This window comes from Tursiops truncatus, chromosome 13 (genome assembly GCF_011762595.2).
Source record: "Tursiops truncatus isolate mTurTru1 chromosome 13, mTurTru1.mat.Y, whole genome shotgun sequence".
NCBI lineage: Eukaryota > Metazoa > Chordata > Mammalia > Artiodactyla > Delphinidae > Tursiops > Tursiops truncatus.
Window position 1 is genome coordinate 7573568 of NC_047046.1, and position 24787 is coordinate 7598354.

General features: G+C 46.8%; 1 protein-coding gene across 7 annotated transcripts in view; it reads right to left on the reverse strand.

Annotated features, from left to right (window-relative positions):
• The window catches only part of CFAP251 (cilia and flagella associated protein 251), a 68927-nt gene that overhangs the window by 17306 nt on the left and 26834 nt on the right, over nucleotides 1-24787 (reverse strand). For 5 of the 7 annotated variants that reach the window (XR_012325106.1, XR_012325107.1, XM_033836830.2 and 2 more), the window contains 10 exons: nucleotides 24093-24143; nucleotides 20931-21145; nucleotides 17996-18190; nucleotides 17021-17271; nucleotides 16534-16685; nucleotides 15294-15467; nucleotides 14097-14281; nucleotides 6537-6651; nucleotides 5744-5907; nucleotides 127-217 (listed from right to left, as the gene is read on the reverse strand). Coding sequence is in view for 4 of the 7 variants with exons in the window: in XM_033836830.2 (XP_033692721.1) it covers nucleotides 127-217; nucleotides 5744-5907; nucleotides 6537-6651; nucleotides 14097-14281; nucleotides 15294-15467; nucleotides 16534-16685; nucleotides 17021-17271; nucleotides 17996-18190; nucleotides 20931-21145; nucleotides 24093-24143 (1593 nt within the window). In the remaining 3 variants the exon portion in view is untranslated. Of the gene's footprint in view, nucleotides 1-126; nucleotides 218-2370; nucleotides 2464-3679; nucleotides 4996-5743; nucleotides 5908-6536; nucleotides 6652-14096; nucleotides 14282-15293; nucleotides 15468-16533; nucleotides 16686-17020; nucleotides 17272-17995; nucleotides 18191-20930; nucleotides 21146-24092; nucleotides 24144-24787 lie in introns of those variants that run through there. The other 2 variants (XR_012325108.1, XM_073790012.1) reach the window with 2 other exon arrangements.

A 24787-nucleotide genomic window follows, 5' to 3' on the forward strand; every position in this document is an offset into this window, starting at 1 on the left:
AAAGTACATTTTAAGCTCAGTGGGGAAAACAGCTTTGGCAAAAAGCAAGAAGGTTAACCCTGGGCACATCTGTTTTACAGACTTAACTAGATGTTACCAGGAAGTGTTTACTCTGAGGATAGTTACCCTGTAGAATTTTCCTTCCCTGCCACCAGACACCAGACCATAGAATGGGGTCAGGTCTTCGCCCCCAAGAGAAACTGCTGCCTCCAGGGCACTAGAACAATGAGAGAAACATCGTTATTAGCCAGCAGTCAGTCAGGAACACAATGCACCGCAAGGCTGCCCAGCTGCGGACCTCCGGAGGGTATTACAGCGAGGATGCGATTAGGGTCTCTGTAAACTTGTTAAGTAAATGCCCTCCAAAATGAAGCTGCAAATGAAAAATTCAATTTCAAGTGTGGAACCCGGTGGTACAGGGCACCCGCCTTAATGACGATGATATTCTCTCGTGGATGACAGGGCAGATGCCTGGCAATTTGTCTGAAATCTCTGGGGGGAGGGAGGGAGGGAGGGTGGTGAGTCCACAGTCTCCCCAGTGGCCCTCCTGTAACTTTAGATCTGCATGTGACCAGAGCCAGAAGAATGGGACGTGGCACAGGTGGATGGCCGTCGCTAATTGCTTCCATAAAAACTCTGGAGGCCGCAAGGGACCCACGCCAGTCAGATAAAAATAGCCCTCTGCTCTCTAACACAGGGTCAGATTTTTCCAAAAATAGGCCCTTTAAGTGGTAAGAAAACCTACTTTTTGTATGAGGCTGACTTTACCTCATACAAAATGCTAATAATAATATGAAATCATCTTAATAATCCACTAACTGGATTTTTGCTAATCAGACCATTAGCCGCTTTGTAGGGTTATTAAGACACACTTTGTGCAGACCATGGCGGGGAAGTGGTTATGTATACAGAAGCTGGAGTCAAAGGGACATGCCTGTGAGCCCTGGCTCTGCCACTTGCAAGCAGGGTGATCATGGGCAAGTGACTTAACCACTCAGGGCCTCAGCTTCCTATTCTGTAAAATGGAAATAATTACAGGGTCTGCCTCAGGGGATTGTTGTGAGAATTAAAGTGAGTGCACAGAAAGGATTCCACATGAAGCCCTTTATTTTTCTCCTGTGATGAATCTTTGTTGAGGTGTGGGGTTGATGCGAATCCCAGCCCCAGCACATTACTCCGTAGCTTGGGCAGATCACTGAACCCCTTGGAGCTAGTTTCCAGATCTGTACAACAGGGATACCAACAGTGCCTACGTCACAGGATGGCTGTGGGGACACATCAGACAATACATGGAAAGCCCAGGGCCTGGCTCAGGACTATGATTACTGTTGAACTGGGTGTTGAGGTGCACCTACAGCTCTCCTGCAAGAGTCAGCCACAGAACAGTCCTCGGTCCTCTTGTCACAGCCCCGCACAAGCCCCACCCAAGCAGGCTGCGTGAGGTCCATGGAGCTGGTGTACTCTCCAGGTGGGCCTGGGGTCCAGGCGGGCCTGAGGACCATCTCCAGTAGGGCTCAGTCTTCACCTGGCTCTTGGCTCTGATATTACCCATCGAGGCAGGTGTCCAGCTGAGAGGGCTCCCGCTCTGTGGCCTCCAGGCCAGGCCCAGGCCCAATCCCAACAGGCTCTGAGGGCAGTGAGGCCACTATTGGCCATTTGATTCTGAAGCAGGGCCAGGTAAAGGCCCAAGTGACATGGAGGAGCCTGTCACCACCTGGAAGGCCCCAGGGGACAGACTCACAGAGCTCTGGATTCTCTGGGAACGGTCCTCCAGCAGTCAGGACTACACCATGTCCCCTGCTTCCTGGCCACTGTCAGCTCAGCTGACCTGAGATAGAGGGACAGGGCTGGGCTTGTCCCACCGAGCTGGGGCAAGAGACTCCCTCTCTCTGGTGTGAAATCTGGGGACTGTCAGTGGCCGAGTTCCCACTGAGTGACGAAATTCAGCTCTGCAGAGAGTGACAGCAACAGCAGAGGCAAGCTGAGAGCAAATGCTGAGGGCGGCTGGTCTGCTCTCCCCGCAGTACGGTGACCCGAGACCCCAGGACCCGCTCGTAACTTCCCCTTTCTGCCTAAGTTGGGTTCTAATGCTTGCCACAAAAAAAGAGGTCATTGAGGCACAAGATGGAGGTACATTTATTGAAAACCTACTGTGTGTGTGCCCAGAAATATACTCAGTGCTGTGGGGAATGAGCTAAAGCCCAAGAAACAGTGAGCACAGCAACCAGCATATAGCAAGAGCCCAGTAAATGCTCCCCAGGGGGGGAGGGGGAGGGGGAGGAGGGAAAGCAGGGGGAGGAGAAAGGGCACCTAACCCCAAGATCTGGCCCTTCACTTCCCCGTGAGCTCAAACCAACAGATGGTCCTTACTTGCCAAATGTGTTAGAGTTGCACCTCCTACTCCTGGGCCTTACACACCATCTGTCGGGGCTTCAGACCAGGGTAATGAGCAGAACTGAAAGTCTTCCGGATTCACGACAAAAAAATTTATAAATAGACTTTACTGTTTAAGAATACATCAGTTTTATGTTTTTCACAGTTGTTACTGTAAATACCTTGTGCCTGTTCATGGATTATTTTATTCTAAAATATTTTGTCAAATGTGTATCAACCAAATTAAAAACAAAGGCTTTCATGTTAGCAACAACAACAACAACAACAAAAAAAGCGGGGGGGGGGGGCTTCCCTGGTGGCGCAGTGGTTGAGAGTCCACCTGCCGATGCAGGGGACACGGGTTCATGCCCCGGTCCCGGAAGATCCCACGTGCCGCGGAGCGGCTGGGCCCGTGAGCCGTGGCCACTGAGCCTGCGCGTCCGGAGCCTGTGCTCCGCAATGGGAGAGGCCACAACAGTCAGAGGCCCGCATACTGCAAAAAAAAAGGGGGGGGAGGGAGGGGGAGAGGAGGGGGAGGGGGGAGGGAGTGGGAGAGGAGGGGAGGGGGAGAGGAGGGGGAGGGGAGGGGAGGGGGAGAGGGGGGGAGGGGGGAGGGGGGGAGGGGGGGGAGGAGGAGGAGGGGGGAGGGGGAGGAGAGGAGGGGGACGGGAGGAGGAGGGGAGGAGGAGGGGAGGAGGAGGGGAGGAGGGAGGGGAGGGGAGGGGAAGGGGAGGGGGAGGGGGAGGAGGGGAGGGGGAGGGGGAGGGGGAGGAGGGGAGGGGAGGAGGGGAGAGGGGGAGGGGGAGGAGGGGAGAGGGGGAGGGGGAGGAGGGGAGAGGGGGAAGGGGAGGAGGGGGAGGAGGGGGAGGAGGGGGAGGAGGGGGAGGAGGGGGAGGAGGGGGAGGAGGGGAGAGGGGGAGGGGAGGAGGGGAGAGGGGAGGGGAGGAGGGGGAGGGGGAGGGGAGGGGGAGGGGAGGGGAGGGGAGGGGGAGGGGAGGGGAGGGGAGGGGAGGGGGAGGGGAGGGGGGAGGAGGGGAGGGGAGGAGGGGGAGGGGGAGGGGAGGAGGGGGAGGGGGAGGGGAGGAGGGGAGGGAGGAGGGGAGGGAGGAGGGGAGGGGGAGGGGAGGGGGAGGGGAGGGGGGAGGAGGGGAGGAGAGGAGGGGAGGGGAGGAGGGGAGGAGGGGAGGAGGGGGAAGGGGAGGAGGGGGAAGGGGAGGAGGGGAGGGGGAGGAGGGGAGGGGGAGGAGGGGAGGGGGAGAGGAGGGGGAGGAGGGGAGGGGGAGGAGGGGGAGGAGGGGAGGGGGAGGAGGGGAGGGGGAGGGGGAGGGGACCGGGGGGGGTAGGGAGGAGGGGGAATAGCAATGGTAGAAATCACCACCCTCAAAACAGCGCTGAACATGGTGATAATATCCCCATTTAACAGACGGAGAAACTGAGACTCAGGGAAGGGAAGGGACTTGCCTCAGGTCATACAGCAAGTAGTAGGGGAGGTGGGATTTGAATCCAGGTCTTTCTGCTCTTGTCTGAGCAAGGCAGCAGGATTACAGGGGGGTGTGAGGTTGAGCACAAAAATGGGGGATTTTAAAACAGATGCCAGACAAGGAGAGAAAGAGGGTGGCCTGCCAGACAAGACAGGGGGAAAGATGAGGGAAGGGGTCTCCCAGGGGAAGTTTGAGATGCTGCAATGATAGTTTGGGGGCCTAGGAGTGCACTGGTTAAAATAATGTGAACGTGAGAGGACTTATCATCTTCATTTCACCCTACGACTCACCATCAGTAGATCTGGTAGGGAATTTTGTTTGTTTACTTGTTTAGGGTTTTTATATTTCTTCCCATTAGTGAAGCACTGAACATATTAAAACACCAGAAGCAGCAAGGAAGTGCTAATTAGTTTATAATGATCTTTTGTCCCTGAAACAGATTAAACTGAAATTCTCAGAAGCCTGGACTCTGGCCATGCACAGGAAAGCTACAGGAAAGTGGGTGCTTTTTTTTTTTTTTTTTTAAATCTCTACTAGTGCAGATCCCAAGATGATTGAGAAGAGGACAAAAACGAAAAAAGGAAGACTCTGTTCTCTCACCAGGGTGTTGCTTGCCCCATCAGTCCAGGTAACAGGCTAGTGTCCAAGAATTAAGCAGCTCATTCTGGGGATGTGATCAGGAGGTTCTTTTCAAGGGGAGAGCTCACCTCCAGCTTCTAAATTCCCAAGATCTGCCCTCTTAGGTGAAGGCAGAGGTGAAGGTCAGAGCTGCAAATGCAAACTGAAACCCCCGCGGTTCCAAAGCGGATTAACCTGGCTGTTCTTGCTCCTATTCAGGTTAAGGGGCGAAGCTTCGATGTCTGCACAGAAGAAAGATGTGCACGTGGCAGACAGTAAGGGGCATGCTTTTACTGGGAGCCATGAATCAGGTTCGTTCTTTTAGGAAGCTTGGTGTCTCCGAGCTGCTTTTACCCAGCTCCTCAGTGGGACCCTGGCTGAGAGGCAGGAGCTTGGAGAAGGTGGTCAGGCAAGGAACTGGCTCTGCGCTGGGGCTGCTCGCTGAATTTGGGGAGATGAGAGGATCACCACAGTGGGTGCCCCCTTTTTTAGTAACAAAGATCCTGAGCTCATAAGCAAATGCCTTTATGAGGAAGAAGAGACAAAAGGAAATGATTAATTTGCTGAGTCCTTATCTCTGTGCTGTGTGCTTTACATACATCAGCCTACCTGATCCTTACAAGGATCCTGTAAAAGTCCCTATTTTTACCCCCATGTACCCTCATTTCACAGACAAGGAATCCAAAGATCAGAGCTGCTAAGAAACCTGCCCTCGGGCCCACAGCTAGCAGAGAGTAGGCTTCAGATTTGAACCCTTGTCTCTTTGACTTCAAAGTCCGTGTCTCTCTGATGCTCAACCATGCAATTCTCCAGCCTCGCCCTAGGCAGAGATTCTCAGCTCAGGGCAGGGGGGTGAGAAGAGTAGACTGAAAATACACATTTCAAACGATACTCTTACTATTTCTGTAACACACTCTTTGGAGATTCAGGCTAGATCTCTCTAACTGGTGTGAATTTGCAGGCAGCGACAGGGTGAGAAGTAACTCATGGGGCCCGGGTGAGCGAGGTGGAATCACATGGCCTCACCTGCAAATACCATGGGTCCCTGGGACAGAACAGTAACCTTTTGTCTGCACATTAATATGAGCGGGTGTCACAGGGAGCACGCCAAAGGCAATGCCTGAGTCTTGGCTGTCTTTGTACCCGCAGGTCTAGCACAGTGCCTGGCATGTTGTAGGGGTTTAATACCTGCCTGCTGTTCCTGAGTGAAAAGAAGGGGTCTCCACTTGACACCCTTCTTATGGGGCCAAGCTTCTCGCCGCATCACGTACCTTAAATTGATTTCCCACTGCACCACCGACCGGTCCTGCCCTCCTGCTGTGAAGGTGTAGCGGCCGTCATAGGAAACGTCCATTCCAGCCGCCCCGCTGGGGTGGCATATAAGAGCAGATGTCTTATGTGGGTTGCCATCAACTGGTAAGATCTGAAGTCCAACCTAGAAAGGAAGATGTAACTAGATATTCAGACTCAGATAACCGGGCCCCAGGCCGGGCCTGGCAGGGTCACCTGTAACCTCCAGATCTGTTTAAGGGAAGGACCTGTGTATCTAGAACCAGACATCTCAGCGTGTGACAGCTGCATTTCACATGGCTGGGGCTTCGCATACACTGTGCCCTGCACGGTGGTCCCTTGGGAGAAGAGACGCAGGTTCCACCAGGGACACAGAAAGGAAGCTTCCCTCCTATCTTCATGGTCACATGTCCAGGCTTTTCCAGGACAATTCTGGCATCTTATGATTTTACGCCTTCCCATATAGATTAGTCATCAAATATACAACTAAGTGTAACTAACTTGTATGTCTTTATAAGATTTTTCCTTGTAAAGAAATCAGAAAAGAAAAACCCCTTGGTGGACCATGTGTCTTGTACTTTTGGGAGTAGAGAAAATGAGGTGACTCTTCTGAGAGTCATTCCCGCTCATTCATGGCCATTTTCACTGTGAAGCAGGATGGGAGTCGCGGGCTTGGCTGTGAAAGCCGGCGTTCTTGAGTCTTGCAATACCTGAGACTGCCTCCGGCTCCAAGTACACGGTCACCTTACGGGGCAGAGAGCAAAGGGCTGGTACCTTGTCCCTGTTAATAAACACCATGTAGCGCTTCTGAAGTTCCAGAGGGGTTTTCACTGGGAGGATTTGTATCTGCTCAATGGGAGATCCGTAAACTGGCCCGAGGAGTGTCTTTCTGCAAGAGAAAAAAGGAACGCTTTCTAAATTCCACAAATCCCAACGCAGGTTTTATGACTCACTCCCTTTCACGTTGCCCTATACTTTTTAAATTCTGAATTTCCTGTCTTGCTGCTAAGCTCATTGTAAGAACCTCTCCCTCAACTGCTAACAGCGGCCGTAAATAAGGGGCAACAGCTCCAAACGGCAAACTCTCTGGGGAAACTCTGCTTGTGAAGGATGCTCTTCACAGCCACGGCTCTGACTTTCCTCCTTGACAGCTGAGTGAAGGGAACATTATGCCTCGAGAACGTGCATGCGAACAAGGGATGGGAAAAATGCTGCAAGGACGGGAGGAACGTCAGCAGGGTGCGAGGAAACACCCCCATCCCCACAGCGGGGCCAAGACCTCAGCCTGGTGTCCAGACAGCTGACAGCAGTTCTACAGGCAATGCGCGGATCCCCAAAAATCCATCTGCGCATCAAACTGTAATGCATCGCACCCTCACAGCAGTCCGACTTCTGAATTCAGACACTCTTACGCTAATTAGGAATCTGATCTCAGGGGAGGCTCCCGGACAGGACCTCAAGCCCAGAGGTGGATTTTCCCTGAAGCTGGCCAGACTTGAGCATCTTCCTTGCACACATACCTCCTGAGGCCTGGGAGGGGCACTAGCCACTTTTTATTCTTTTTTTTTTTAATATATATTTTTTACAGTATATCCTTGTAGCTTATTTTAATTAATTAATTAATTTATTTATTTTGGCTGTGTTGGGTCTTTGCTGCCACACGCGGTCTTTCTCTAGTTGCCGCGAGCGGGGGCTCCTCTTCGCTGCGGTGCATGGGCTTCTCACTGCGGTGGCTTCTCTTGTTGCAGAGCACAGGCTCTAGGCGTGCGGGCTTCAGTAGCTGTGGCCTGTGGGCTCAGCAGTTGTGGCTCGCGGCTCTAGAGCGCAGGCTTAGTAGTTGTGGCACACGGGCTTAATTGCTCCACGGCATGTGGGATCTTCCCGGACCAGGGATCAAACCCTTGTCCCCTGTATTGGCAGGTGGATTCTTAACCACTGCGCCACCAGGGAAGTCCCCACTTTTTATTCTTAATTATATATATATATTTTTTTAAAAAGAGGACCCACAAAGCCAAATACACTTCACACCCCACAAAACTTGGGTCTGCCCCAGGGTAAGGACGGTAGCTATTTCATCTTATTATATTTTAAGCCCCTCATCGTTTGGATGTGTTTTCTCCCCGTGTCCCCTGCACCCAGCCCGTGTCTGGTGGGAAGAGGAGACGCTCCTTGTATGTCTCTCCTGAGCACCTCTCTGTGCCAGGCACCGTGACGGGAGGTCGGGACTCAGAAATGAGTGAGATTTTGTTGCTAACCTCACAGTCTGGCAGGAACAACAGACATGGAAGCACCATGAGGGGAGAAGTGAGATGACAGGCAAATTCCCGGCACAGAGCCTGCACTGAGGAAGGAGTGATGGGACATCTATGAGGAGACATCTGAGCTGAGTTTGGGAAGGTGAATTGGAAAGGCAGAGAAAATACGGAGGTAACGGAAAAACAGGCAGTGGGCACAGGAGGTCAAAGGTATGGGACGTGGACTATTGCTTGAAAACTGCAGAAACCGTAAAGGAAAAAGAAGGCTGGTGGTGGAGGGAGGTAAAACCGAAGAGGTGAGCAGAGGTGAACTCTGAAGGCAGACTTGACCGTGACCACTGGGCTGCAGGACGCAGGAGAGTATCAGGCTGGACGACCCAGCATCAGGTTTACGTGCACAGAGGATTAGGTGAAATGGTAAAAACACTAAAACGACCAGCTGGTAGACAAGGCATCGGCTAATTATAGGTCACCCTTCTCTAGTCGTTTGAGTAGAAATGTTTAAGGACTTTCCTCCAATATCATTGAGTGGGTAGAGGCAGGGAAGAGGATGGTTAAGAGCATAGGCTCTGGTTTGAATCCCAGCTCTGACCCTTAAAAATTAGGGGCAAGTTGTGGAGAAACTGGAACCTTCATATATTGCTGGCAGGAATGTAAAGTGGTGCAGCTACTTTGGAAAACAGCCTGGCAGTTCCTCAAATGGTTAAATATAGTTACCATATGATCCAGCAATTCTACCTCTAGGTCTACATCCAAGAGGAATGAAACAGATGTCTACACAGAAACTGATACACAAATGTTCATAATAGCCAAAAAGTAGAGACAACCCAACTGACAACTGATGGATGAATAGACAAAATGTGGTCTGTGGATACAATGGAATACTATTCAGCCATTAAAAGGAATGAAGAACTGACACAGGCTACACCATGGATGAACCTTGAAAACATGATGCTAAGACGCAAGACACCAAAAGTCACATATTATATGATTCCATTTACATGAAATGTCCAGAACAGACAAATCCATACAGACAGAAAGTAGACTGGTATTGCCAGGGGTGGAGCAGTGGGGGATCAGTGGGGAAAGGACGTGAATGGGGAGTGACTGCTAATGGGTTTGGGGTATCTTTTGGGGGGTAATGAAAATGTTCTTGAATTAAATAGTGATGATGGTTACACAACTTTGTGAATATAGTAAAAAACCACTGAAAATGGTAAATGTTATGGTATATGAATTATACCTTAATTTAAATTATACATAAGCAAAAGAAAAAAAAGTCAAGCTAGTCAACCCCTCTGGGCCTCAGGTCCCTCACTGGTAAAATAGGGATAATGACAGTATTTACCCCATAAGACTGTAGTGAGCACTAAATAAGTTAATATATATAAAGCACTCAGAACGGTTCCTGGCACATAGTAGGAGCTATATAACTGCTACCTAGTACTGTCAAAATTTCTAACAATTTCATAAAATTAGTATCTTTTTCTTCTGATTGAAAACATTTTACATATTCCTTGTGAAAATTTTCAAGTACTGAGACATGAAGTAGAAAATCTACCCATAACTCTACATGGCTGCCCCTTTATCCCAAGATAATCATGGGTAATAGTTTGGTGTATGCGACTCGAGGATTTCTTTTATATATATTCTAGCCCATATAATTATAATTTCAGATGAAAATATATAAGTCACATAAATATAATTTTAGATGAAAATATATTCATGCATATTTGGCAATTTGCTGTATCTCATATTATGCCTTGGAGATATTTCCGTGTTACTATGCAGAGAGCTATCATCTCTTTTTTCTTTTTCCTTTTCTAAAAGCAGCATCATGTTTCAGTGTACTGACGAGCCATCATTTAACTAATTCCCTATTAATGGACATTTGGATTGTTTCCATTTTTAAAAATATTTTCAAACAAGACATCCTTTTACTTATGTCTTGGCATCCTGTGTGAGTACTTCTGTGGGCTACATTCCTAGAAGTCAGAAGACAGGCTATAATTTAATAGAGGGTAACAAACTGCTGTCCCCACACCCCCCAACCCCGTCCGCCAACAGCCGGTTGGTTCCCTTACACCCTTGCCAACGCCGGGCGCTATCCATCATTTTTATCTTTGCTAATCTGATTTGTGAAAAATGATGTCTTGTTTTCATTTGCATCTTTGATGTACTGGTGAGCATCTGCTCATAGGTTTTATTGGCCTTTGTCTGTGAACTGCCTCTTCACGTTCTTCCAAATGCTTTTAAATGCATTTTTTAATCATTTTAGATGTATCATCAAAAGGCAATTCCTTCCCAATTAAGTTGTGGTTACAGGGCTTTATTGTTCCTACAACTTAAAAGATGCTTTATGCAAAGGTGTTTTTACTTTGGAACTATGAAAATGTTTAACTAGATAGAGGGGGTAGTTGCACAACATTGTGAATGGACTAAATACCAGTGATTTGTTCACTTTAAAATGGTTGGTTTTATGTTATGTGAATTTCACCTCAATAAACTATTTTTTTAAGAAAGATGCTTTATACTAATTTCCAATTGATCTTCAACGGCAGAAACTCCTAACTTCATGGCTCTAAATGAAAGCACTAATTCGAAAAGATATACACATCCCTATGTTCATTGCAGCTTTACTTACAATAGCTAATATATGGAAGAAACCTACATGTCCATCAAAAGATGAATGGATAAAGAAGATACACAATGGAATAAAAATCCTGTCCTTTGTGACAGCATGGATGGACCTAGAGGGTATTATGCTAAGTGAAATAAGTCAGACAGAGAAAGACAAATACTGTATGATTTCACTTACATGTGGAAACTAAAAAACAAAACGAATGAACAAATGTAACAAAATAGAAACAGAATTACAGATACAGAGAACAAACTGGTGGCTGCCTGAGGGGAGGAGGCATGGGGGGAGGAAAGAAATAGGTGAGGGAGATTAAGTGGTACAAACTTTCAGTTACAAAATAAATGAGTCGCAGGTATGAAATGTACAGCGTGGAGAATATAGTCAATAACTATGTAGTATCTTTGTACAGTGACATATTGTAGTGATCACGTGGAAATGAATGGAAGTATGCATAAATATACAGAATCACTATGTTGTGTAACGAGAACTAATATAGTGTCATAGGTCAATTATACTTCAGAAACAAAGAAACTCATAGAAAAAGAGATCAGATTTGTGGTTACCAGAAGGGAGGGGTTGGGGGAAGGGGGAACCGGATGAAGGCAGGCAAAAGGCACAAACTTCCAGTTACAGGATAAATAAGTCCTAGGGATGTGATGTACCATATGGTAAATAGAGGGAACCCTGCTCTGTGTCACACATGAAAACTGTTAAGAGAGTAAATCCTAAGAGTTCTCATCTCACAGAAAAAAATGTTTCTCTAGGGACCTCCCCGGTGGTCCAGTGGTTGAGAACCCATCTTGCAAGGCAAGGGACGCAGGTTCGAGCCCTGGTCGGGGGACTAACATCTCACATGCCGCATGGGCAACTAAAACCACGCACCAGAACTAGAGAGGAGCCCGCGTGCCGCAACTAAGACCCGACGCAGCCAAAAATTAAGATAAATAAATAATAAATTTTTAAAAACAGAACTGTTATAAAAAGTTATACAAAAAAAAGTTTTTCTATTTCTTTAATTTTGTACCCATAGGAGCTGGTGGATGTTCACTAAACATACTGTGATATCACTTCACGATGTATGTAAGTCAAATCATTATGCTGGACACCTTCAACTTATATAGTGCTGTATGTCAATTATATCTCAATAAAACTGGAAGAAAAAAATAATAGCAACAAAAAATGCAATGGATGGAAACATTTAAACAAACAAACAAAAAAGGGGCTTCCCTGGTGGCGCAGTGGTTGAGAGTCCGCCTGCCGATGCAGGGGACACAGGTTCGTGCCCTGGTCTGGGAAGATCCCACATGCCGCGGAGCGGCTGGGCCCGTGAGCCATGGCCGCTGAGCCTGCGCGTCTGGAGCCTGTGCTCCGCAACGGGAGAGGCCACATCAGTGAGAGGCCCGCGTACCACAAAAAAAAAAAAAAAGGAAAGAAATTTGCTTTACGCTAATTTCCCCTTGATCTTCAGTGGCAGAAGCTCCTCACTGCTTGGCTCTGTGGCTGTTACTAACTGTTAGCAGCAACTCCAAGCCTGGGCCACTCCATCCTGCATCCCCCAGACACCTGCTCAGCCAACGCAGAGGTTCTCAGAACTGGGCACATCTGTGGGATATTCTTTGTCCAAAAAGTTTGTGTCCATTAAAGATGATGTACAAAGACTCTGAAATCTTCCTAAAACTCCTTTTTACATATTTCTTTCAAATGTCTCCTTCCCAGTGTTTTAATAGTTAAAAAAAAAAATTGTGCTGGATTTCTCTCCTGTCCCTGCCACATGAAACGGCATTTTTCAGTCATTTTTCCTTGGGCCCTTCTAAAAAGGGTTATTGGGGGAAAAAAAAAAAAAAGATTCTGGCCTTTTGAGGACCTATCTTATCTGAGATACATTTCCAAAAAAAGGTCCTCCTCAAGCATGGGGCCAGCTGCTGGTGGTGTTTTTCGACTTCCGCCTCCTCGGTGGGGTCACTAAAGCATTCTCACCTCCAGTTTCTCCTGACTCTGCTCTTCCCAGCCATACCCACGAGGCAGCCAAACCACAGGCAGAAAGAGGCTGCCTGCCAGGGCTGACTAGCTAGGATTCCAAAGCCAGGGTTGCAGCAGGGCCCAGTGATGCCCAGGAGACGACAAAGTCACAGCTTGGTTCAAGGGTCAAGTCCTGCCCTGACCAGCAGCTTGACCTGAGGCAAGTTTTATCACCTCTCTGATCCCCAGTGACACAATCCTTTGCAGGGTTATTGCAGATGAAACGGGATGACAAATGCAGGGCCCCGACAGAGGGATCGTGCACCATAATCAGTGCTGATCATGAGAGGCAAAGCCTGGACCCACAGGCCTAGCAGCACAAGAGGCCAGCCATAGTATATGCAGACCTACTTCGGGATGGAGGAACCACTGCTCTAGGATGCTAAGTTTTGGATGCCCTGGGCTTGGTCCTTTGACCGCTTCTCCATCTACTGTTCCCCTCTGGAATCTTCTCTCATCTCATGGCTTTAAACCACCAGGTGTGCTGACCTCAAACATGGGTCTCCAGCCCAGCTTCTAACATGAACTCCACTTCCCCAATAAAATGCAAATTTCATGGTGACAGAAACATTGTTTTGTTTTCATCTCCATCTTCAGCACCTAGAACAGCACCTGGCTCAGGTAGGGGCCCAGTAAATAGTTGCTGAGAGAACAAAGAATGCTATTAGTTGAACTTAAAACTCCTTTAAGAACAAAGAATAAGAAAAATTAAACAACTGGTAGTATTCAGGTGAAACTATCTTGTCGTTTTTTAACATCTTTATTGAAGTATAATTGCTTTACAATGGTGTGTTAGTTTCTGCTCTATAACAAAGTGAATCAGCTATACGCATACATACTGTCCCCATATCTCCTTCCTCTTGTGTCTCCCTCCCACCCTCCCTACCCCACCCCTCTAGGTGTTCGCAAAACACCAAGCTGATCTCCCTGTGCTATGCGGCTGCTTCCCACTAGCTATCTATTTTACATTTGGTAGTGTATATATGTCCACGCCACTTTCTCACTTTGTCGCAGCTCACCCTTCCCCCCCCCATGTCCTCAAGTCCATTCTGAAACTATCGGTTTTTATCCACGAGGGAAGAACAGAAGGTTTTATCACACATCAGCAACTTCTCCGGAGCCTCGGGGTCCAGTTCCTTCCCTGAGCCTCAGGCACTGAGCTCTGGGTACCTTATCCCTGTGCAGTGCTGGGCTCAGAAACAAGGGCTCTGGGTTTGAATCCTGACTCTGGCACTTCCTAACCATGTGACCTTTGGTGAGAACTTCCCCCCTTATCTGTGCCTCAGTTTCCTCCTCTGCAAAGGGAGGAGGGTTGTGATGGTAGCCAAGCTGCTTGCAGGTCCTTAAGGTGGGACTTGAAATAAGCCAGGCGCTGAGAAACTGATTTACGTGCCATTAGCGGGAAGCTCCCGTGCTTACCTGCACATTTTTGTGGTTGAATTGAAAAGCTTCACTTTGTAGCCACTGTTGCAAATGAGCAGGAAGAGCTCCTTGGTAAGTGGCGGGTACCAGACCATACAGGTGGGGTAGCTGCCCTGGTCGGTTCGCTGAATGTCCAGGACTTCCAGGTGGTCTTTGTAGCTCTTGAGTAGATTATACTCGATCTACAGAGAAGCCCAGATGAATACGCATGAGGACTGAGGTGAACGAAGTCAGTCAACAGTCCTTTTCTGCGGAGAGACAGCATCAGGCCTTCTAGGAGAAGACTTGCCCAAACTTCTAATAAGCTACCAATACGGAGTATCCATTATGAGCAAGATGATGCCATTTAATACTCACGACTCCCCAGCAAAGCAGTACTGTTATGCCCATTTTGCAGATGAGAAAACAGATGTTCAGAGAGATTCAGTGGTTTCCCCAAGGTCACACAGCTAAGAAGTGGGAGGATGAGAATTCAAATCTAGGTCCAACTAACTCCAAAACCTGAACTCTTACAGTTATGTTGTACTGCTTCACTTATCATTATCTTGGGAACTTTTTGAGGGTAGGAACTAATTCGTATCTAAATCTCAGCACTTGACAGTCATAAATTAGCAGCCTGCTGAATTTCACACATATGTAGGCTTTGGTGGCCAGACCAGCATGGATGGACAGAAGGAAGGATGGATAGAATAAAGGAAGTAACGGGGGGAGGGAAGGAAGGAAGTTAAGATGGATGCACAGATAGATCGATTGATTTTGAATCTTTTGGCTCGATCATGTAATATTGCATTTGCCGCTGTCTCTATCTTTCCCTCTGATATTCTCTGAGTTGTCACATTGAGGTAAAAGCCTGGCCCTGTCCCCTAGACACACAGAAAGTGTAAGTGTTGGCTTCGAAACATACACTGAGAGGCGAGGGTGGCTGAGCTGTCGGTGCTGTGGGGAGTACCCCCACCCCGCCGTCAACGTGCCACTTCCCAGGAGCCTCCTTACTCAGGACACAGGTCCCTGTGTGGTGTCAGAGCCGTGTGAAGGCCAAGTGCCAACTCAGAAAGGTTTTCGCTACTTTGTCATACATGCATTTTCTCAAACAAACACAAGTACTGTGGGTCTGGTTCTGTGCCAGAAGCCAGGGAGGTAACGAGAACGAGACATGTTCCTGGTGACCAGGCAAAGGAAAATGAAACAGCTCACCAAGAGTCTGTCTCTCCCGAGGCTCAGCAGTCTCGGCTCGTTGCTGTCCAGATGAACCCCGAACAGGACACTTCGAATGCTCTTGCGATGAGAACGAAGTCTTGCCAAATACTCCCAGACCCTTCGTCCATTTTTGACTCTCACCACGTAAACGGCCACAGTGAAACTTACATCCTGAGTATGAGCGAAAGAGCAGAAGTTGCTCCTTTTTAGATTTTGTTAACTTAAGAATCATCACTATGTTTTTCATACTAACTTTGCTTTTAGAAATTTTATGCAAAAGGAAAACCTTTGTCTATTGGAGCAAGTAGTAAAATAATGCCCGTTTTGCAGATGAGAAAATCAAGGTTCAAAGTAGGAAGGTGGGGGCAGGGAGAGACGGTATTTATCTGACACTATGGTCTTACTCTCCTTGCTGGTCCCCACCTCATTCTCTGTTGGAAACTGAAACCCTGACTCTTTCTGCCTCTGTCCTCCCTTCTCTTTATCCGGCTACACAAAATTTTAAAAGGTACGATTAAAAAATATATACATGATGGCTGAGAGTGACAGGGGTCGGGGAGAGGGCGGGAGCAGCCTGAAGGGACCTGGGGCGCCTGAGTCAGTGTGCTGCTGGGAAGCGTGTAAGGGACAGAGGTTCAAGTGAAGCCGGCTGCTTCCCCGCACCCCACCCCATCCCCCAAGAGAACTGGCATGAAGGGAGAGGTTGGGGGGTCCCAGAAAAATCTTTACTGAGATTAAGAGCCCTATTCACAGAGGGAAGGACCAGAATCCGAAATGCTCGGTGGAAGACTCCGCTTAAAGGAGAATGTCATCTCGTCAAAAATCAAAGGGAAAGATAAAACCCTGGATGCAGAGAAAGGGTTCCGAAAAACTAACAAACCAAAATGAGCTGTCAGAGTAGCAGAATCCAAGTCTGGAAGTTCTGAGGCCCTGGTCTTGTTTTCAGGCAGAAGTCCCCCCACTTCCCCCACCCTTTTCTCCTTTTATAACAGCTTTATTGAGATATAATTCACCTCCCACACAATTCACCCACTGGAAGTGTACAGTTCAATGGGCTTTAGTATATTCACAGAGCTGTGCATCCATCATCACAGTTTTAGAACACTTTCATCACCTCCAAAAGAAACCTGTACCCTCTAGCAGCTACTCCCCATCCCCCCTAACTCCCAGCCCCTCCCCCTTGTGGCTTTAACTAAGGTTGCTGAGCCCCTGGACAGCACTCAGTGAAAATACTCACAGCGGTCGCCATATACTGGGAGTCATGGGAGAAGCTGACGTGAGTCACACTGGTTCTGGAATATTTGAAAGGCTCTGGGGTTTCACTTTCTAAGGACATTGCATCAAGAATGTAAACGGTCCCTTCTGTGAAGCCAGCTCCGAGGAGAGCTCCTGAAATCACAAGCCAGAGAACAATGATCGAAAAGGACTTCATTCACTCAAGAAACATCGACTCCACGCCAGACCTTGTTCTACGTGCCAAGGAGACAGCAACGAACACGACAGACAAGGTCCTGAGAAGGAGAAGTAAACTGGAAAGCATGGCATCGTGGGATGAGACCAGGCGGTACGGAGCTCTGCAGCGTCCAGGGGGAGAAGGCGTCCCATCTGGCCTGGTGCGGGGAGAGGGTCAAGGTAACCTTCCTGGAGCTGTGACAGCCAAGGGATTAGCCATTTGGATCTGTTTTCAGTTTAAAACCTAAGACAGGCTGACAAAATGAAAATACCTTCGGGGTTGTAGGTCAGACTCTGGACTCCAAGCCCCTTCTCAAAGATCCTGCTGAAGAGGTATTTTTTCTGTTCATAATCCCACACTTTGATCATCCCACAGAAACTCCCGATGGCAATGAGGGGTTGGTACGGGTGGCAGGAGATGGCACAAATGGCATCCTTGGGCTCTACAAATAACTTCTCAAGTTTGGTCCCATCTGCTGTTAAGTGGTACACTGACGCATCCGACGTTCCAATGATAAAATTCCTGTTTGCCAAGGAGAGACCCAACAGCATCAGTGTTTGCAGGGAATGGGGCACGCCAGCTATTCTGCTGCTAATTGCACATGAAACGCCTCTGTCGTCTGTAATTTAGTGACATTATTAACCCAACATCTCCAAAAATATACCACCAATACCCAACAGCCTCCATTTGCAAGTGAAAAAGCCCACATTTCTACATGTAAATTGAGTCATTAAGTATGCAGATGGACAGTCAGTTGTACAATTAGCTAATCTGCACATGCAAATATTCATTTGTGTATGCAAATATGGAGTTTGGTGCACACATACAGATGTGCCTGCAAATACCACAAGGGTAATTAAGCAGACTCACAGATAATTCTGTCTTGAAATGTTATGGCTATTAACTATCAAATCCCTTTAACTGTAGTGCTAGGACAAACTCAGCTTCGAGAAAGGAGACCAACCTATAGCAAAGGACTCCAGAGGCAACAGAGATTAGAGCCCTTTCCAGCTTCCCACCACTAGACATTCTTAACAGGAGAATGATGTTTCACTTAAAAAATCGATTAAATAGTGATTGTGACCAGCCAAGGAGATCCGTCTGCAAGGCAGGTAAAGGACTGACTAGGGAGGCCAGTACCCTCGAGTTCACATCCCAGGAATAGGAAGAAGATCCCACTGTACACAAACTAAAAGGAGACATCACTTTTTGACCATGCAAATGATGAGATTCATTAACAACTCACCTTACAATAAAAAGGTCACCTTTTAAAGTGTAGTCTGGAGGATAGTTTGTATTTTCAGTCGGAGGAGTTGCCGGGGTCTTTGAGAAGGACAGGCTCCTTATGGAGCTCAGTTTGAAGTGGCTGTACCAGTTCACAATGGACAGGGTGTGATCGTAGAACTTGATGTTACCCCGAATGTCACCTGTGACAACATAGCTGAAATGGAGAATAACGTCGGTTTGTTAAATAATGGTAATGAGTACCATCTATTGAACACCTAATTATATGTCAGCCCCTGGACTCCGGGCATTGTAAAAACTTTCACTTAATACTGCCCTGGGCTTCCCTGGTGGTGCAGTGGTTAAGAATCTACCTGCCAACGCAGGGGACACGGGTTCAAGCCCTCTTCTGGGAAGATCCCACATGCTGCTGAGAAACTAAGCCCATGTGCCACAACTACTGAACCTGCGCTCTAGAGAGGCCGCAAGCCACAACTACTGAAGCCCGCGTGCCTGGAGCCTGTGCTCCACAACAAGAGAAGCCGCTGCAGTGAGAGGTCCGCACACCACAATGAAGAGTAGCCCCCACTCGCCGCAGCTAGAGAAAGCCCGCACGCAGCAGCGAAGACCCAACACAGCCAAAAATAAAAACAAATAAATAAATTTATTAAAAAAAAAAATATTGCCCTATGTGGCTGATTTTACTGTCATCCCAGTTCACATCTAGGAAACTTAAGGCTCAAGGCCTCAGATTGCCAGATTTAGCAAATAAAAATGCAGGATACCCAGTTAAATTTGAATTTCAGATGAACAATGAGTAAATTTTTAGAATAAGTATGTCCCATACATTGCATGGTCCCAAATGCAGTTGCCCCATGCAACATTTGGGACGTACATAAACCTGGCAACCCTATCAGGGCCACGTGGCTAGGCTATGCAGGGATCCAGGTGTATCTTATGCAAAGTCCATGCTCTCTGCTCTCCTCTTCCCTGCCCCGCAAGATCAGCCCCATGCAATGGCAGTGGGCAGTGATTTACATCCTCTGCCGTAAGACTACAGATGACAACAGAGTCCATCAACCATTCCTCTGAAATCACGCAGGCTGGCAACGAGATACAGGAGGACACTGCTGTGAGAGCAATCGATTGTAAAACCCTGTCCAGTCACCACAGCCAAAGGCAGTGCTGCGTGACAAAACAGCTTTTATTTCCAGTCCTCAGAGCCATCCCAAATGAGCCTGTTTTTTTTTAAAGCCTCTGACATAATTCTAATCATGGGGGGCGGGGGGAGGTGTGGGATGAATTTTCTCTTATATACACAAAGTGATTAAATGAGGTTTCTGATTAATAAGCAAGGCAGGTGGGCCGAGTAATTGGCGAGAATGTCATTCACAGCCCTCTGCTGGACAGAAATGGCAAAACAAGCCAAGTGTTTTCTGAGACCTTTTCCAGCAAGGGCCTGGGGTCCTGGCTGGGTTTTATTTAACATGGAGAAAAGGAAACCCAGGCCTGGTCTTCCCTGGGTCCTAACCCCCAACAATTAAAAGTTGATTGCATCATCAACTGTAATTCTACTACTGTCTTTTCTCATCAAGTGAGTGAAGATGACGATTTGCATTTGTCTTTGTAAAGCCACGCCAGGACCTCACTGTTCCTCTGTATTAAAAGAAAGGGTCAAGAAAGCAATGGGCTTCTGGGAAGCAGATGGCACAGTGACTCCAACCATGTGGGCAGGGTTCTTGTCACGAGGCAATCGTCTCCAGCACACTGATAATGGCTGTTTTACCTAGAGCTCCCCTGTACCAGATGACATGCTAAGAGTTTTACAAGGCTTGGGAATTCCCTGGCGGTCCAGTGGTTAGGACTCAGAGCTTTCACTGCCGGGGCCAGGGTTCAATCCCTGGTCAGGGAACTAAGATTCCGCAAGCCATCCTCACAGAGTCACTCTGGAGGGACAGTATTGTTATGCCTACTTTACAGATGGAAGATTGGAGGCTCAGCACATTTAAGTCCCTTGTCCAAGGTCACTTGGCAAGGAAGGGATGCATCTGGCAATGTGAACCCCTTTATGTCTGAGGCTAAGGCATAAGGCTTAGATCATCTATGTGCTCCCGCAGCCTCTCAAAATCAAAGAGTTAGGGAACTTTATAAAGTTATGTTGTGGTTCATCTTTTCATGAGGGGTAAATGTTATTCTGTAATCAGAAAAAAATATATAGCTATTTATGTCCTTTTCTTAAGTTTAAAGTATGGGCAAAATAAGTATAATTAGGGCAGAAGAAAAAAAATTAGTTACTTTTTGTTTCACCAACACAAAAGGATTGTTAAAAGTAATACATGCCTGGGACTTCCCTGGTGGTGCAGCGGTTAAGAAGCCACCTGCCAGTACAGGGGACACGGGTTCGAGCCCTGGTCCGGGAAGATCCCACATGCCGCAGAGCAACTAAGCCCGTGCACCACAACTACTGAGCCTGCGCTCTACAGCTCACGAGCCACAACTACTGAAGCCCGCGTGCCACGACTACTGAAGGCCGTGTGCTCTAGAGCCCATGCTCTGTAACAAGAGAAGCCACCGCAATGAGAAGCCTGTGCACCGCAATGAAGAGTAGCCCCCGCTCGCTGCAACTAGAGAAAGCCTGCGCGCAGCAGCAAAGACCCAACGCAGCCAAAAATAAAATAAATAAAATATTAAATTACTATAAAAAAAATAATACATGCCCATTACTTTTTTTTAAAAAAAGAAAACCAATCAGTACAAATGAGACTATAAAAAGCAGTAAATCCACCCCCATCCTTGATCCTAGCTCTCAGTTCTTTTCCTCAGAGGCAGCCAGTGTTTCCAGTTAATTGGCTCTCCCCAGAAACAATCCATGCATATACAACATACGTGTATACCTCCAAAAGGGTTTTAAAATAATTTTATAATCATCTATAGCTACTTTTTAATTAATTAAGTACCTGTCAACTGTAGTAAGCACAGTGATACCCTCCTTCTGCAAATGAACCAGTTTACAAGGTGTGATGTGGGGAAAGCCCAAAGAGGTGGAGGCAGACGGCGGTGGGCGGTAAATGTCCCAGACAACCAGCTTCCCTTCCATTGTCGCCGACAGTATTTGGGTTAAATTCAAATGAAAGACTGACTGGCTAAATTTTCCCACGAGCTTGTTGAATGTCTGCATTTCAAGAGACAGGTTATGAGTTACCTTTGGTAGTAAATATAAAACAAAACATTTATCAACACGACGTTTTATAATGTTTTACCTAAATATAGTTGGAAAAAAATAAAGTAAAAAAGAAAAAATCATTTAAAAAAACCCTCCCCCATGGATTGCCACGATCAGGCAATTCTGAACCTCTGAAGGTTTGCTAAGAGCAAGTGAAGGCTTATATACTGGCTTAATTAAACTGTTTGCTTAAAGCAAATGAAGGAGTGATTAATCATCGTTTATATCTGTTCAACTTCTCTTACTGAGGTTTCAGAGACTGATAAAGAAACTAATGTTTGTCGTGGACAAAGCATGCTCCAGCTGTAAAGCATTATAAAACAATTCTCTCAGTTTATTTTTGATCATAAATTATTTTCCCATCAGTGGAAATTTAAGTGCTGTACATAGAAATGCCCCAAGACTTCTTATTAAATGTGTGCTACGTAGGATAAGGCACTAGGCCATCTTTCTTAGAGAGTGTCTTAGAGATGAAGTATAGAAGGAACCCAGAGCAGTGAGTGAACCCTCAGTGAATGTTTACTGAATGAATACATGAAGGAAACTCGGCGATCTGTCATATGATACAGTAAGTCTGCTGCCTGACTCTCTACTTAGGCAGAGAAGATCCTAAGGTGGACCTCTTTGACTTGAACACAAGAGGGTCAGTAGAAGCACAATTGGTCAAGCAAGGACATCATATTCTTTCTAAGAACAGCCCTGTTTCAACACGAGGCATTTTTATCATTTCAAACTGCAGCCGATCCTCATTCTTTGTGGATTCGGTATTTGTGAATTTACTTACTTTCTGATATTTATTTGTAGCCCCCAAGTCAGTCCTCGTGGCACTTTCACAATCATTTGCAGATGTGTGCATGTGCCAAGTGGTGAAAAACGTGACATTCCCAGCTGAGGTCAAACAAGGCAACTCTGTGCCTTCTTGTTTCAGCTCTCAAACGAGAGACAAGTGTCCTTTTCCTAGCCTGTTTAATGTGATGTTCTAAATTTTTTTGGTGCTTTTTTTTTTTTTTTTTGTGGTACACGGGCCTCTCACTGTTGCGGCCTCTCCCGCTGCGGAGCACAGGCTCAGGACGCGCAGGCTCAGCGGCCATGGCTCACGTGCCCAGCCGGCATGTGGGATCTTCCCGGACCGGGGCACGAACCCGTGTCCCCTGTATCGGCAGGCGGACTACCAACTACTGCGCCACCAGGGAAGCCCTTTTTGGTGCTTTTTGTTGGTGATTTTGGTATTTAAATTGGCTCCTGACTATGGTACTGAAATGCTGTCTAGTGCTCCTAAGCCCAAGAAGGCTGTGACGTGCCTTACAGAGAATACACCTGTGTTAGATAAGCCTCATTCAGACAGGAGTTCTATCTAGTGAGTCCAACATTAAGGAACCAACATTATATATTAAATATGGTGTCTTTAAACAGAAACATACATAAAACAAGGTCATGTATCTGTCAGTCGGTGAAAGTACTGTGACCCTAGGCTGGCAGGAGCCTATTCCTGTATCTCTCCTAGGAGCAATGATTCAGCATCCGCTAATTCAGGTCTACAGAGACCTTACAGAACATAACTGCTGCAAATAATGAGAACTGACTGTATTTTTTTTTTGATACTTTGATGTATGAAAAGCAAAGTTTGCAGACAGGATAATCTTGCCTTGTGTCCATCGTCTTTTGGCATGCCCTCTTGAAAAATAAAGTTTTATTGGTCAAACCAAAGGTGAAGAAGGGAAGCAGAAAAATCATTGTCAGCTGCACAGTGAGAGGAGGTTATGTGAGTATCAAAAGCAGAAACTGCTGCAGGAGACAGGGCTCAAGGTCCACCTCAGGTGCAATCACTCAAGGAAAGCAGGAACGATAAAACGTTCCCCCCAACACGTGGCTCACCACCTTTCTACTGGCTCTGAAACATCTAAATACCCAACATCATCTTTTAAAAATGGTCCTATCGGGCTTCCCTGGTGGCGCAGTGGTTGAGAGTCCGCCTGCCGATGCAGGGGACACGGGTTCATGCCCCGGTCCGGGAGGATCCCACATGCCGCAGAGCTGCTGGGCCCGTGAGCCATGGCCGCTGGGCCTGCGTGTCCAGAGCCTGTGCTCCGCAACGGGGGAGGCCCCCGTGGTGAGAGGCCCACGTACCGCAAAAAAAAAAAAAAAAAGGTCCTATCTATCTATCCAACCATTGACTTATTTTTGGCCCTGCGTCTTTCAGGATCTTAGTTCCCCCACCAGGGTTGGAACCCACGCTGCCTGCATTGGGAGCACCGAGTCTTAACCACTGGACCGCCAGGGAAGTGCACCCAGTATCATTTTTATTGCTCTGAAAACTGAGCAGCTTAAAGGGATCCACTCATGTTCAACTACTTTACTTATTTCACCCCAAATTAACTTTCATCTTTTGTCATGTGCACACATACATTATAAAAATCATCACTTTCTTGGGTATTTTCTCATGGTAGTAAACTTTCTTTGCCATTTATTTATTTATTTATCTATCTATCTATTTTTAAAATATTTATTTGGCTGTGCTGGTTTTTAGTTGCGGCCCGAGGGATCTTTGCTGCCGCGTGTAGGATCTTCAACTGCAGCATGCAAACTCAGTTGCGGCATGCAGGATCTAGTTCCCTGACCAGGGATCGAACCCAGGTCCCCTGAATTGGGAGTGCAGAGTCTTAGCCACTGGACCACCAGGGAAGTCCCTGCCATTTATTTTTATCCATATTATTTTGAACAATCTGTCCATTATTTTTAACTGGCCATTCAGTATGGTAAAGGACCTAAGTAAAAATTTCAAATTATTTTGCAATATAAAGATACATACAAAGAGAAGCCCAAAATGACTAAGCTGACACACACATATTTATTCTCCACAGTCAGACGTAAAAAAAAGCACAACAGGCATACTCACTTTTTCTGTTAAAAGTGGGGCACTGTGAACAAGTATATCTCCCTCTTCATACTGATAAGCACAGAAAAAAAAAATCACTACTAAAAAAAGACTTGGTTTCCAAAAGAAGAGCTACATAACAGCAAAAATCAAAACAAATGCATCTGAACAGCGTCAGAGCTTTGCAATTTCTACAGGTAGGATAACCTGCTGTCTCTAGGGACATCTAGAAACATTCTGAAAAAAAAGTAAATACATAAAAAACGCCACAAATGATTGTGATTAAGTGGTAGTTAATGCAAATCTGAATTCTACATTTATAAGGCTTTGAAGCTATAATTAATACCTGAAGGAATGAATATCACTGAAAATCAGCAATTCAAAGCGTTTTTGTTTAGCATTTTTTTTATTGAGGAAAATTCACTTAATATAAAATTAACCATTAACCCTTTTAAAGTGTAAAATTTAGTGCCATTTAGTACATTAACAATACTGTGCAACCATCATTCCCTCTAGTTCCAGGACACTTTCGTCAGCCCAAAGGAGGGCCTCTATCCATTAAGCAGTCACCTCCCATCCCCCCCAGCCCCTGACAACCACCATTCTGATTTCTGTCTCTATGAATTTACCTATTCTGGACAGTTCATATCAATGGAATTATAGAGTATGTGGCTTTTTGTGTCTGGCTTCTTTCGTTCAGCATAATGTTCTAAAGG